General features: G+C 41.9%; 1 protein-coding gene across 1 annotated transcript; it reads left to right on the top strand.

The window, feature by feature from the left end:
• The first annotated feature begins 746 nt into the window (after nt 1-746).
• On the top strand, nt 747-2,828 carry mcl1b (MCL1 apoptosis regulator, BCL2 family member b). The gene is made up of 4 exons (XM_058052952.1): nt 747-1,370; nt 1,670-1,920; nt 2,036-2,148; nt 2,431-2,828. The coding sequence occupies exons 1-4, from the start codon at nt 881-883 to the stop codon at nt 2,501-2,503; spliced, it is 927 nt and encodes a 308-aa protein (XP_057908935.1). The 5' UTR covers nt 747-880; the 3' UTR covers nt 2,504-2,828.
• The last annotated feature ends 9,688 nt before the right edge of the window (nt 2,829-12,516 follow it).

Genomic DNA, 12,516 nt, shown 5'->3' with positions numbered 1-12,516 from the left:
TTTACCTTTTCTTGACATTAATATATGTGGGTCAAAATTCACCTGAACACCATCGATGTTTCTTTAGTGATTAATACTAAAATGAGAAAACAAATAAAACTAATTGATTTAAGATATAGTATGTTCTATATCCCTCAGTAATAGCCAGGTAACAAAAGAACCTTCAATTTATTAATATGATTCTTTTGAGGTTCATTTTACCATTTTTGGACATTGAAATTGAGGGGTATAGTGACAAAAAAGGCCTACATGCCCACACCAAAAGTATTAAAACCAACATTTTCATGGATGAGGAAGCCTAAGAAGGTAAACAAGACATAATAAGCAAATTTGATGGTAACTTATTTAGTGTATTTTATAGCTGATTTAATACATGGGTCAAAACCGACCCGGTAACATAAGAGATGATACCAGAAAGCTAACACAAGAGGAAGGTTAATGAAATAAGACGCTTCCACCGTCAATGTCCAAATTTGTACTTAATCAAATAGAGCATTCCCAGTTTGAAGGACGTTCCCATCGTCATTGTCGGAATTTTTGTGTAATAATCCTCCAGAAACAAGTTAGAATTGTTTCTCATTTTGAGTATCTGTCATTAGTCATCAAATAATTTTGTGCTATTTCTCGAAATACCTTTAACCGTAATTCCATTTGAGTGAATGTGTTCTTTCAGAGTACATACCGTCCATGAGCCAATAAAAAAAAGAACGCACAGTGACGTCACGCTGACGTTGTTTATATAGCCGCTGCTGCACGTTTCCCCTTGCCCAGTCGTGAGTGTCATGGCGGAAGAGTGAGTCTTGCGAAGGATAAGTAAGACGAGCTTTATTGTGTGACTATTTCTGACGTGATCGCGGTACAAGAGGAAGCGACTTTCAAGATGAACATGATGCAGACGACCAGGCGAGCCGCACGGAACGTCACTACGGGATTTATTGGCACTTGCATGTTCCCTCAAAATGGAGTCTTGGAGGGCTCCGTGCTCTACGGCTCAGGAGCGTCGTCGTCGCCGCAGCTCAATACAGCCGCGGCCTTCGACAATCGCAACGGTAACATAGACCCCGGCGGCGCTGCCAAGCATCGAACCAGCGCCCTGGAAGTGAGCTCCATGGGCGGTTTCGCCACCAAGAACCACCGCGCCGACAGCGACGACATCGACGACTCTTTGCCGTGTACGCCCGAGCTACAGAGCCACGACGACGTGCACGCTGGAGACGACGTCCTGGACGCGGACACAAGGGAACTCATTAGCCGCTTCCTAAGTGACTATACAGGCACAACGACGAGTTCCTGGACCCAAAGCAAAGCCCAGTCTACCATGAAAAGGGTCGTGAGCAACGTGTTGGAGAAGCACAGATATAAATACAACGGTGAGGATTTTCTTTGCGTACGTTACTGCCGTTACGTAAAAGACGTTAACATCTAAGCACTAACGCTTGGCCGCCATTTTTTTTGGGCCGCACCAGGAAATGCACGTAACCGTTTGTTTTTGAAAAAAAGCAGTTTTTAACTGAGTATGTTATGATATTTGGAGGAGTGAAGCTAGTAAATAATACAGGTATTACAATGTAAAAATAATTCGATGGGGGAGGGGGCAGCAGCGGTAATGTAACAGAAGGGTGGAGTTGTACAAGTGAACTTTAGTAAATAAGGTGTTTAATTTTTCAAGGTATCATCAACACACTTTCTCTGGACAACCACGGGGATGACATGGACTTTGTCAGTGCAGTGGCCAAAAGCCTTTTCTCAGATGGGACCACCAACTGGGGCCGAATCGCCAGCCTGGTGGCCTTCGGGGCGGCGGTGTCTCAGCACCTGAAGGAGAAGGACAGGGGACACTGTGTGGAGCTGGTGGCCCAGGAGATCTCCTCATATCTTCTGATGCACCAGCGAAACTGGCTTGTGAAAAACAACTCTTGGGTGAGTGAGTCATGGCTGGATGACTGTAGCGTTTGCTGGAGGTTGTGTAACATGGCCAAAGTCTACGTGTCATACAACTTTAACCCACTGCTAATTTTTTTTTTTACCCCTTCAGGATGGCTTTGTTGAGTTCTTTCGGGAAGCAGATCCAGAGGCCACAATGAGGAACACGCTCATGGCCTTTGCAGGATTCGCCAGCATTGGGGCGACACTGGCCCTGTTGATCAGGTGAATTTGTTGGACATTTAAAAGACTCAAGCAACATTAATGCTGGATCAGTAGAAGTCCCTCGTTGCCCCTAGGAATTAAACATGGAAATGAAGCCTGCGCCGCTGTTCAGTTGAAAAATTGGTTTTCATTTTTGCCACGGACACGCCTACTTTTCAGTAGTTGACTTGTCAAGCAATTAGAAATTATTTAATTTACAAAGAAATTTATTTTTCTAATAGATATATGTTTCTATGCAAATTTTAAAAGAATGTGATCTCAATTGCTTGAATTTTTGGTCAGTTTATTTTACAAGCTGATGACATTTCCCCCGCTGGCGTACCGTACGACGTTGAAGCAGCACGGCGACGTTTGATGAAGCTCATTTCCATAAGTCTCATTCCTGACCGCCGGGGCTATCCAGCTTTGCGAGCGGAACGAGGCACAATTTGCATCCAATGCAGCGCAACGCTTCCTCTGAGTCGGCTCGGCACTGGGAAGCGATGCCTGCTTGCAGAACTTTGGGAAGAACTGAAGCCTGGACGCTTCCAGTCACCCGCAAGAACCGCTCCAAGGATGGAGACGGGGACGGGGCGCGTAAAAGTGTGAAGATGATGGACTTCAGCCTGGGCTGGCACTCGTCCAGTTGTGAACTACGAAGATAATGTAGAAATTATTAGTAAATAAACAATTGAATATTAGCCCACTGTCTCTGTTGGAAATTTGTGTAGCTGCAAAAGGTTTTTGTGCACCCACGCTCTACTTCCTCCCTACTTCCTGTTTATAACACCACAACAGTTTCTTGGAAATATGAGCACCCCACATCCTCAAAAGTTATATAACCGCTAATTGTACAACCCCCTCCAAATAAACTCGAAATATGAACTCTACAGCTCTAATAGGTTTATTTTGACTTCTTGATTATGTTTGATTATGTTCAGAGAAGTTTTTTTTTAGGTAGGTGGAAACATCCAGGTTAAACTCTTCTAATATACCCCCCCCCCCCCCCCCCCAAAAAAAAAAACAAAACTTGAGTATAAGAAATTAAAACACACAAGTAGACGGTGCTTGTCAATCCTTCCTGCCATTCCGGCTCCTCCCATGTTTGTTCCAGATCCTGCTGGTCGTCACTGGTTACATCACAAACACTCCCTTGACTTGAGCTCTTAGGAGGAGAAATGAGTCAATTGTCACCATGGTGACGATTTGTGGTTTGTGCGGGGATGTTGCTTCTGACAGCATTAGTCTGGTGTGCTGAAGGGAATTGGGGGAAAGGGTGATGTTGTGGCAACTTCACACGGCTTTTTGCATCATTCTTTGCAAGCTGAGGGTGAAAAGGCCCCAGAGTCAACTTGACATCTGCATCCCTTAAATGTGATTTTCCACTTAACGTGGTGGTTCGGGTGACTCATTTGCGGCTTATTGCTGTATCATGCCGCCGCTCAGCTGCAACAGGAAGTGTCTCATGTAGAAACTGCATTGTAGCTGATAACTCTTTTGTCATCTTGTTGCCGTAAATTGAGGAACAGAGTAGAAACTTCCATGTCTTTGTCAACAATCATTACTGCCCCCTACAGGACAGGAGTATTAACTTAACATGAAGCAAACCCAGCTTGGGATGGTTTTTTACATTAAATGTTTTTACATTTAATATAAAAAATAAATGCCAAAATTTTGCCTGTGTTTGCGTACATTTTTCAGTTAGCATACATTGTGGCGCATCTATGTTCTTAATGTATTTTATGCAACTTTTTGTTAGCTATGCTAACTATGCTAACAGCTGTTAATGGTCATGTTAATGTTTGCTAGCTATGTTAACGGTCACCATTTTGTTAGCCTAGCTTGCTAACAAAAAGGAACCCGGCAGCAGCAGTCATGCTACGTTCACACCGACACCGAATCGATGGCGAATTAAATCGGCGAGCAAAGCGGCGGCAAAGCGTAACAAAGCTTAATGGAAGCGTAAAGACCGTAATACTGCGTAAGAAAGGTTTGAGCAATTCGGGACATTCGGCAAGAGCGCCAAAAATTTTTAAACTGTTTAAAAATTTGAGGCGATCTGTCACGAATTGCGTAAAGCGGGGAGAGCGTATTAAAGCTTATCAAAGCGTCACAAAGCTTATCAAAGTTTTGCTCAAAGCGTAGGAAAGCAGTCGGGATCTCGAAATTTTCCATTGCGTAACAGAGCTTATCAGAGCATAAAACATATCTGAGGAGATCGTGAGATTTTTTGAAAAATGACGCCGAATTCGTCGCCGATTTAAAGCGCGACATTCGGCGTCGGTGTGAACGTAGCATCAGCGACAGTACATTTGACCATCTACAGTATCAGCAGTTGACTCAAAAATGCTAACACAAAACACAGTTTATAGTTTTACATACATAAAGTAATTCTAAATACATAAAAATGCCAATGAATATTTAAGGTTACATTTTCCTTTGTTGAAAAGGTGACTGTTCCCAAAGAGACAATGTGTCAGAGGTACACCACGCGGATACCACCTTCCTGTTTTGTCATGAGTCATTTCTGGAATTTTGTTAACTTCTCCATTGTGGGTATTGAGGTGAGAATAACAATTTAAAAAATAACAGTCACATCAAGTCTTCAATGAAGGAAAAAGTTAAATGTTCCCTTATCCCTTTCATTGATAATTTTTCTATTTTTTAAATAGATTAATTGGATTTATGTTTTTTTAAATGGGAAAAATGTATTCGGTTGGCATCAGTTAAGGTTAGAGTTGAACAAATTAATGATGCTAACCAATTTTTCCACTGTTATTTATAAACCACTGAATGTTTTTGCATATTTGACCATATATGACCACATATATGTTCTGATCTAGAAGACATTGCAACCTTGGTTAGTGTCACTAATGTACCTTAACCCAATTAGTTTTTCTCATAAGAAATAATGCAAATCCAATTAATCTTTTTTGGAGACCCAAAAGCGCTTTCTTTCAAAATAGTTTGATATGCATGTAAATGATGAATGAAATTGATAAATTAGCATTTAATGTCACTTTTACCTTGATGTGAAGTTAATTGTTAACAAAGACTGCTATGAGGCCGCATACTTCATGAATTCACTTATCAAAGTTCAACCATTGTAGATGAATCTGCAGCCGAGATCAATATGTAAATGAGAGACTTGTGCCTGTAAGTGTTCGTTGGCAATGACCTCCAGTCAAAGGCTTGCTTGCGATGGAGCTGGAGGACAGTACCTTTCGATTCTGGTTTTCATGCTAAAAATACGTTACCAATGCAATTGGACTCACTCAGTGTATTAACTCGCCAAGATGCGCACCATATTGTATGTTGACCGGGAAATGTACATGTACCAAGGAAAACAAAATATACTGTACATTTTCAACTTAAGTACACTAACCAGTGCGTATGCTAAGCGAGGTATCTAGGAATGTAACCACTGGCTGACAGTTGTGCCTTGGCAGGGGTCTGTCTTGTTTATTTTTGTGGGTATAGGCAGTATTATAGTGCAGACTGATGCTTTCATGTAGCCACAAAGGTTGTCCAAAACAAAACCCATGTGGAAATGAAAGCCAGCTTGTCTGCATAGAATTTGATGGTCATTGAAATAAAAGTAACTTGACTGTTGAGCAGGAAGTGATGATTGCATTGCAATCGTGGGAGAGTTGCAGGTGTGGCTTGGAAACAATCGAGCACATACTTGGCATTGTGATAGTGTGGGGAGGTGCGACTTCAAAACTTCCTGGCCAAGCCAGACACAGACAGAGTATTTTTGGACTTAGACTTTAGTTTTCATTCCAAAGTTTCTGCAGGACTTTATGTACCTGAAGAGCGCTTTGAGCACAAGAGGAGCGTGTTCTGACATCTGATCGCTTCTCATGCAAACTGGTCTGCTGCGGCTTGAACTTTGGTAACTTGAGCTGCGAGGATCGGCCTCCTTGCTCTGTGTGCACATTGGTCGTCAGCAACAGCCCGCCCCCTCCTTTTTTAAAAAAAAATAAGCGTCCAATTCTGGGAAGTGGCCGGCTGACGCACAAGTTTATCTTTAACCGGACAACTCAGCTGCTCTGACTGAGAGGTTTGGTGCTTCAATTTGCAACTGTGAGCCTCAACGAGGGAGATAAAGGACAAAGTTGGCACATTTGAAGCAGAAAAAGCTCAACCCAGTTTGTTGCTACAATGAGACCCAAACCACGTTTTATATTACACTCAATATCTGGTATGCAGTGAACAGAATGTACTTACGGAAGTATACTGACAGTAAGTCATGTGACTGTGATGGTCACGGTGTTGTGGTTAAAGGACATTTTGATGCATCAGTGTTGGAAAATAACATCATAACTTGTATTGGAAGTAAATCAGCTTTGATACACGGCTATGGAAGTGAATAAGAAAAATAAATTCAACAAATATCAATTCAAATACTGCTTTATCTCATATTTTCAGCATTGAATAATAGGATGAGACAGTGATACGTCAAGTATCTTTACATGTTGGAGGTGTACATTTAATGTAAATGTGCAATTATTAGAATTAATACTTAATGTCCTCTTTGCTCACTGAACAGCCTTCCAACTAAACCAACCAAACATAACCCTCATTTTTCAATGTTTTCGTCACTAGCTTCTGAAAAAACAAAGTTAGGACGGTCATCTCCATTTGTGATGCAATTATGTCTATTGTCAATCTTCACCAGCAGCTAAATACTAAAAAGCTCTAAATAAAATGTGTTTTTCACCTCATCTACAGAGCTGTAGCTATGTAATATTCTTTCAGTCACAATTTTGATGACTTTGGACTCGACTTGACAATATCATCAAAGACTTGCAACTTGGCTTCGACTTTGACATCACTGACTCAGTACTTAATTCGGTTTGATGACTTGAAAATACTTGAGATTTTCAGTGAATGTGTTTTTTCTAACAAGAAAAACTATTTTCCAGTCTTTTTCCAGTCCTGTCAAACTGCTCATGTTTTATTTTTAAAACTGCATTAATCGTATTTGTAAAATGGAATCCATTGTCACATTGTTTAAATGGCAGTTTTTGGCAAACACTAAACAGTGCTTATGGGCTGCATGGCGACCGAGTGGTTAGCTCACAGGCCTCACAACTAGGAAACCCGAGTTTAATTCCACTCTCGGCCATCTCTGTGTGGAGGTTGCATGTTCTCCCCATGCATGCGTGAGTTCTCTCCGGGTACTCCGGTTTCCTCCCACATTCCAAAAACATGCTAGGTTAATTGGTGACTCCAAATTGTCCATAGGTATGAATGTGAGTGTGAATGGTTGTTTGTCTATATGTGCCCTGTGATTGGCTGGCGACCAGTCCAGGGTGTACCCCGCCTCTCACCCGAAGACAGCTAGGATAGGCTCCAGCACCCCCCACAACCCTCGTGCGGATAAGCGGTAGAAAATGAATGAATGAATAAACAGTGCTTATGACATGGAAGAACTTGAAAATTTCAAGCCTGTGACTTCAGACTTGACTTGAGACTTGACTCAAGACTTACATGAGATTTGCTTCCACTTCTGATTAATAGTAATTGACAATCATATTTATTTACACGGGCTGCACGGCGGTCTATTGGTTAGTGCGCAGACCTCACAGTTAGGAGACAAGGGTTCAATTCCACCCTCAGCCATCTCTGTGTGGAGTTTGCATGTTCTCCCCGTGCATGCGTGGGTTTTCTCCGGGTACTCCGGTTTCCTCCCACATTCCAAAAACATGCTAGGTTAATTGGCGACTCCAAATTGTCCATAGGTATGAATGTGAGTGTGAATGGTTGTTTGTCTATATGCACCCCCGCGACCCTCGGAGGAAAAAGCGGCAGAAAATGAATGAATGTATTTATTTACATGCATGCTGTACGTGTTCGATTCCAAGGACATCTACGCCAGTGGACCTCAACATGCAGGCTAAATGAAAAGCTTTGGCAAATATCACCCAAATAATGTAAACCAGTGAGTCCATAGCACTTTTACTCCCTCTCTGTAGGGGGCAACAGTGAGCACTACACGTCAAAATGAAACCGAAGACGACGACTTGTATTTAAACATATGATGCTATCAACTATAAAACACAAAAGTAGACACTAAGAACTACACTTTTACTGAAAAAGTAGTGTCCAAAACCGATGTGTTGACGTAGCGAAGTTCATGCTGGTTTTCTACGGAGTCGGCACTTTCAGACACTGCAGGCTTTTTTTCCAGCTGGCCACTAAAGTAGATGCTCATTAATTTAATAACCTACTGGACAAACTGGTTGGAGACACAACCTGCAGTGTCTCGGCCCTCCATTGACACATACGTACGTATGCCTAATAGGATAAATACTAGGATCCCGCACTCTCCCCTCTGACCGAGGCTGTCCTATCTAGTCTTTCAGCGTGAACTGGCTCCAAAATGTTGTCTTCTTGTGAACCGAAATTGAGACAGTCAATGTAAACATTCATTCATTAATTCATTCATTTTCTAGGGTCGCGGGGGGTGCTGGAGCCTATCCCAGCTGTCTTCGGGCGTGAGGCGGGGTACACCCTGGACTGGTGGCCAGCCAATCACAGGGCATATATAGACAAACAACCATTCACACTCACATTCATACCTATGGACAATTTGGAGTCGCCAATTAACCTAGCATGTTTTTGGAATGTGGGAGGAAATCGGAGTACCCGGAGAAAACCCACGCATGCACGGGGAGAACATGCAAACTCCACACAGAGATGGCAGAGGGTGGGATTGAACCCTGGTCTCCTAGCTGTGAGGTCTGCGTGCTAACCACTCGACCGCCGTGCCGCCCAATGTAAACATAAACCTAAAAATATTCTGGGAACTGGATGACATTTTGAAGACCTCTTGGTTTGAGACCCAACGTGACTTCTCACTGGTCACTTTGCGGGGGTCACATGGTTAACGGGCAGATCAACATAGAGATAAATATAGCAGAACTCTAAATACAGTCCCCGGCCGCAATGCTGTCACTCTGAACGCGCTGGATGAAGGCTGGCGTTTCCCATCCCGATGAGCTTGACATGACGTAAATAGAATTTGTCGCTATCGTTTAAAACTGGCGTGTGAATTTTTAGGTCAAGGGGCGGGGCTAAAAGCGATATTGCCGTGTTCGTTCATGTCGGGAAAGTCCAGGTGATGAATTGTTTGAGTGCAACGTCGAGTTTCATTGCATATTCAGTTAAACCATAAACAGATTATTGCAGACAAGTTAAATCAAGAAGAATGCAATCAACTGAAAACGTCCGCTTCGATGAGCTTCTTCTCGTTTTTAAAATGACTGAAGGAAAGCTGTGTGTTGCTGCTCAGTGGTTATGTAAGTTTGGAATGTTAAGCGTACCCTGCAGGCTCAACGAGGACGCCGTGTGCAGACGGGCAAATGCTGACCTCACGCTAGGTCAGGGTTTGTTTACATCTCAGAGCGGCAGAACAGGCTGCTCGCTCAGCAGCATTCCCGTTACAAACAAATTGGCTCGGTGTTCACAGCTAAAATGTCCATGTTGTTGCCAGTCCAGGAAGAAAGGCGTGACACACAACGCCCGTGGCGTCTCATCAGCCAGAACAGTTTGTCTTTCCTCTTTGTTGGTTTCATTCCTGTGGTACGATCAAAATGAACATAGCAGCAAGCACTTTTGTATGCTAAAAATGCACTCAAACTACATTTACATGTAGTTAGATTCACTTAATGCTTTTTACTCTTTACTTACTTATTTACTTATGTGAAGCCCCAGTTTGCATGCACTGTTTCTAATTCCATCGTTGGGTAAATGCTGTCTGCCTCCTAAACACTAAGGGGTGATTGTGGTCATTTAAGCATTGTTTCGAGGAGAGTGTTGCATTCAAATGCAAGCCACAGATGAGAGCATATCCGTCCATCCATCCAATTTCTGTACCGATTATCCTCACAAGGGTCGCGGGCATGCTGGAGCCTATCCCAGCTGTCTTCGGATGATAGGCGGGGTACACCCTGGACTGGTTGCCAGCCAATCACAGAGCACATATAGACAAACAACCATTCACACTCACATTCATACCTATGGACAATTTGGAGTCGCCAATTAACCTAGCATGTTTTTGGAATGTGGGTGCATATTCAGTTAAGCATAATAAAATACGTCACAAGAAAAACAACAATGGACCTAAAACAGAGCCTTGGGGTACTCCTGAGTTGTACCTGGCCAACAGCAATGTCAGATTTTAGAAAGGCGATTTAACATGGATATGGGAGACGTTGACAACAGAAACTACAATGATTTTGTCGCATATCCATCCAATCCATTTTCTATGCCACTTATCCTCATTTGGGTCCGGGGCCAATCACAGGGCACATATAGACAAACAACCATTCACACTCACATTCATACCTTAAGTCTCATGTCAAGACATGACAGGTCGAGTCAAGTCCGTCTATTTGTATTTGCTGGTGCATGTCCTTTCTGCTGTTACCAAACAGCATGATTTTAGTTTTACTTAGGTTCAAGGACAATCTATTATCATCAAAACATCTTTTTAGTGTGACCATTTCTTCTCTGACCTTTCTAATGATTTCTTCTGTCCTCCCTCCAGAACAAAAAGCAGTGGTATCATCCGCAAATAATACCAGCTTTAAGTCTTTCGGAACTTTGGAGAAATCATTGATGTACAATTTGAACAATTTTGGCCCCAGCATTGACCCCTGGGGAACTCCACACATAATATATTAACTTACAGATGTGTATTCTCCTAGCTGTACGTATTGCTTCCTGTCAGCTAAGTAGCTTTTGACCCAGTTCAGAACTAACCCTCTTATTCCGTACCTTTCTGATTTAGTTATTAGGATGTCATGATTGATTGTATCAAAGACTTTTGTCAGATCCATGAATACTGCAGCTGCACACTTCCTATGATCTACGTATATAGTGTTTGTGATTATATTTGACTAATATAATTTTTGAATTGTACATTTTTTAAATAAAATAAGAGCAGTGTGATAAGACTTAGGCCTTGTCCACACGTAGCAGGGTATTTGTAAAACCGCATATTTCCCCCTCAGTTTATGAATAAAGTGGTGTCCAGACAACCTTGTATTTAGAAAAATAAAAATGCATCCACACATAACCCATAAATGCGATGGATAATAGTGAGGACAGTAACATTCAGAAATTGTCGCGCCATTCCTCCAGGAGGACGTCTTCTATCACAACGTTCATAAAAGTCCCGCTCTGACCCAAAACCAGAATGGAAGCCTGTCAAGAGAACATGGAATGGTTATTTGAGGCAACATAGCTGACCTCAAAGTGCTTCTTCGCCTCAGCTAATCATCATGAAGCAGTGTTTGGGCTTGCCAAAAGCACTTGAACAATAACTTCAGCCAACACAGCTCTTGTTTTGTGATGTAAACACGGGTGACGGCACAGCATACTTTGACGTTTGGAAACGTAAGGGTCTGGTTATAAGCGTCCATATCAAAACACATAACCGGATTTTTCTCCAAATCTATACTTTGGCCGGACGTTTTGAAGACCTTTATTTCCAGTGCCAGATATCTGCGGGCTCATGTGGATGACAGGCCAAATCGTGGAAAAGTAATTTGTTTTTATGAGATACCCACCAACATGTGGACAGGGCCTGAGTCACAAAAAAAGGTGGTGTAGCATTTGGGATTTATGTAATCCACACCTTTGTTTGTTCTTAAACCTGCTTTAATGTTAATAGATGTATTCAGCGAGGCATATTGAAAAGGAAAATATGTTGTCTTACGGGAAATTACATAACTATCACATTGGTTCAGTCATTTGAAAAGGAACACATTTTACTAACTCACTGAGAATGAAGTATTTTCAAGTCAAGTCATCACAATAGTGGCTCGAATCTGACTTGAGTATAGGCTGCTCGAATGGATAACGTAACTTATATACAGTATATATACAGTGTATATATACGTATTTAGCAATTTGTGCATCATGAACAGGTCGTTCAAGACTCTGCATCGAACTGCATTTGTATAAATATTCAGTGGAATCTCTGTTATCATTTTTTTGGATCATTGCCCCGGTTTGCATACATTTTCCTGTTAGCATCCAATATGGAATGCGTCGAGTCGTGTTATTAATACACTGCATGAGTGCAACGGTGGTCATAATGTATTTTTATCACTAAATGACCTTGTTAGCATCTTGCTAATACATGGAAACAGGAAGCTGAAGTCGGCTCCGTCACTCAGCTATGATACAGTTAAACCACAAGTCTTCAAAAATGTTAGCACAAAACAAGCTATTTAGAATTATAGTTTTACATGCATACACAATTTACATGCATACAATTTGCAATTCTAAATCCATATAAATTATCAAACTATACTGGTTTTCACCATCAAAATGCTGCCACTTTCAAATTTCTTTGGGTCTATTTCGGGTTAC

The sequence above is a fragment of the Doryrhamphus excisus genome, chromosome 17 (genome assembly GCF_030265055.1).
Source record: "Doryrhamphus excisus isolate RoL2022-K1 chromosome 17, RoL_Dexc_1.0, whole genome shotgun sequence".
In the NCBI taxonomy this organism is placed as follows: Eukaryota; Metazoa; Chordata; class Actinopteri; order Syngnathiformes; family Syngnathidae; genus Doryrhamphus; species Doryrhamphus excisus.
The sequence above is the reverse complement of the archived record's forward strand: the minus strand, read 5'-3'. Positions and strand labels throughout refer to the sequence as shown.

What these genes read in the sequence shown, in the direction of transcription:
- mcl1b (XM_058052952.1), top strand. Translation starts at nt 881, where the DNA reads ATGAACATGATGCAGACGACCAGGCGAGCCGCACGGAACGTCACTACG. An exon ending in GCACAGATATAAATACAACG is followed by an intron (nt 1,371 to 1,669) that starts GTGAGGATTTTC and finishes TAATTTTTCAAG; the next exon opens with GTATCATCAACACACTTTCT. An exon ending in ACACTGGCCCTGTTGATCAG is followed by an intron (nt 2,149 to 2,430) that starts GTGAATTTGTTG and finishes ATTTTTGGTCAG; the next exon opens with TTTATTTTACAAGCTGATGA.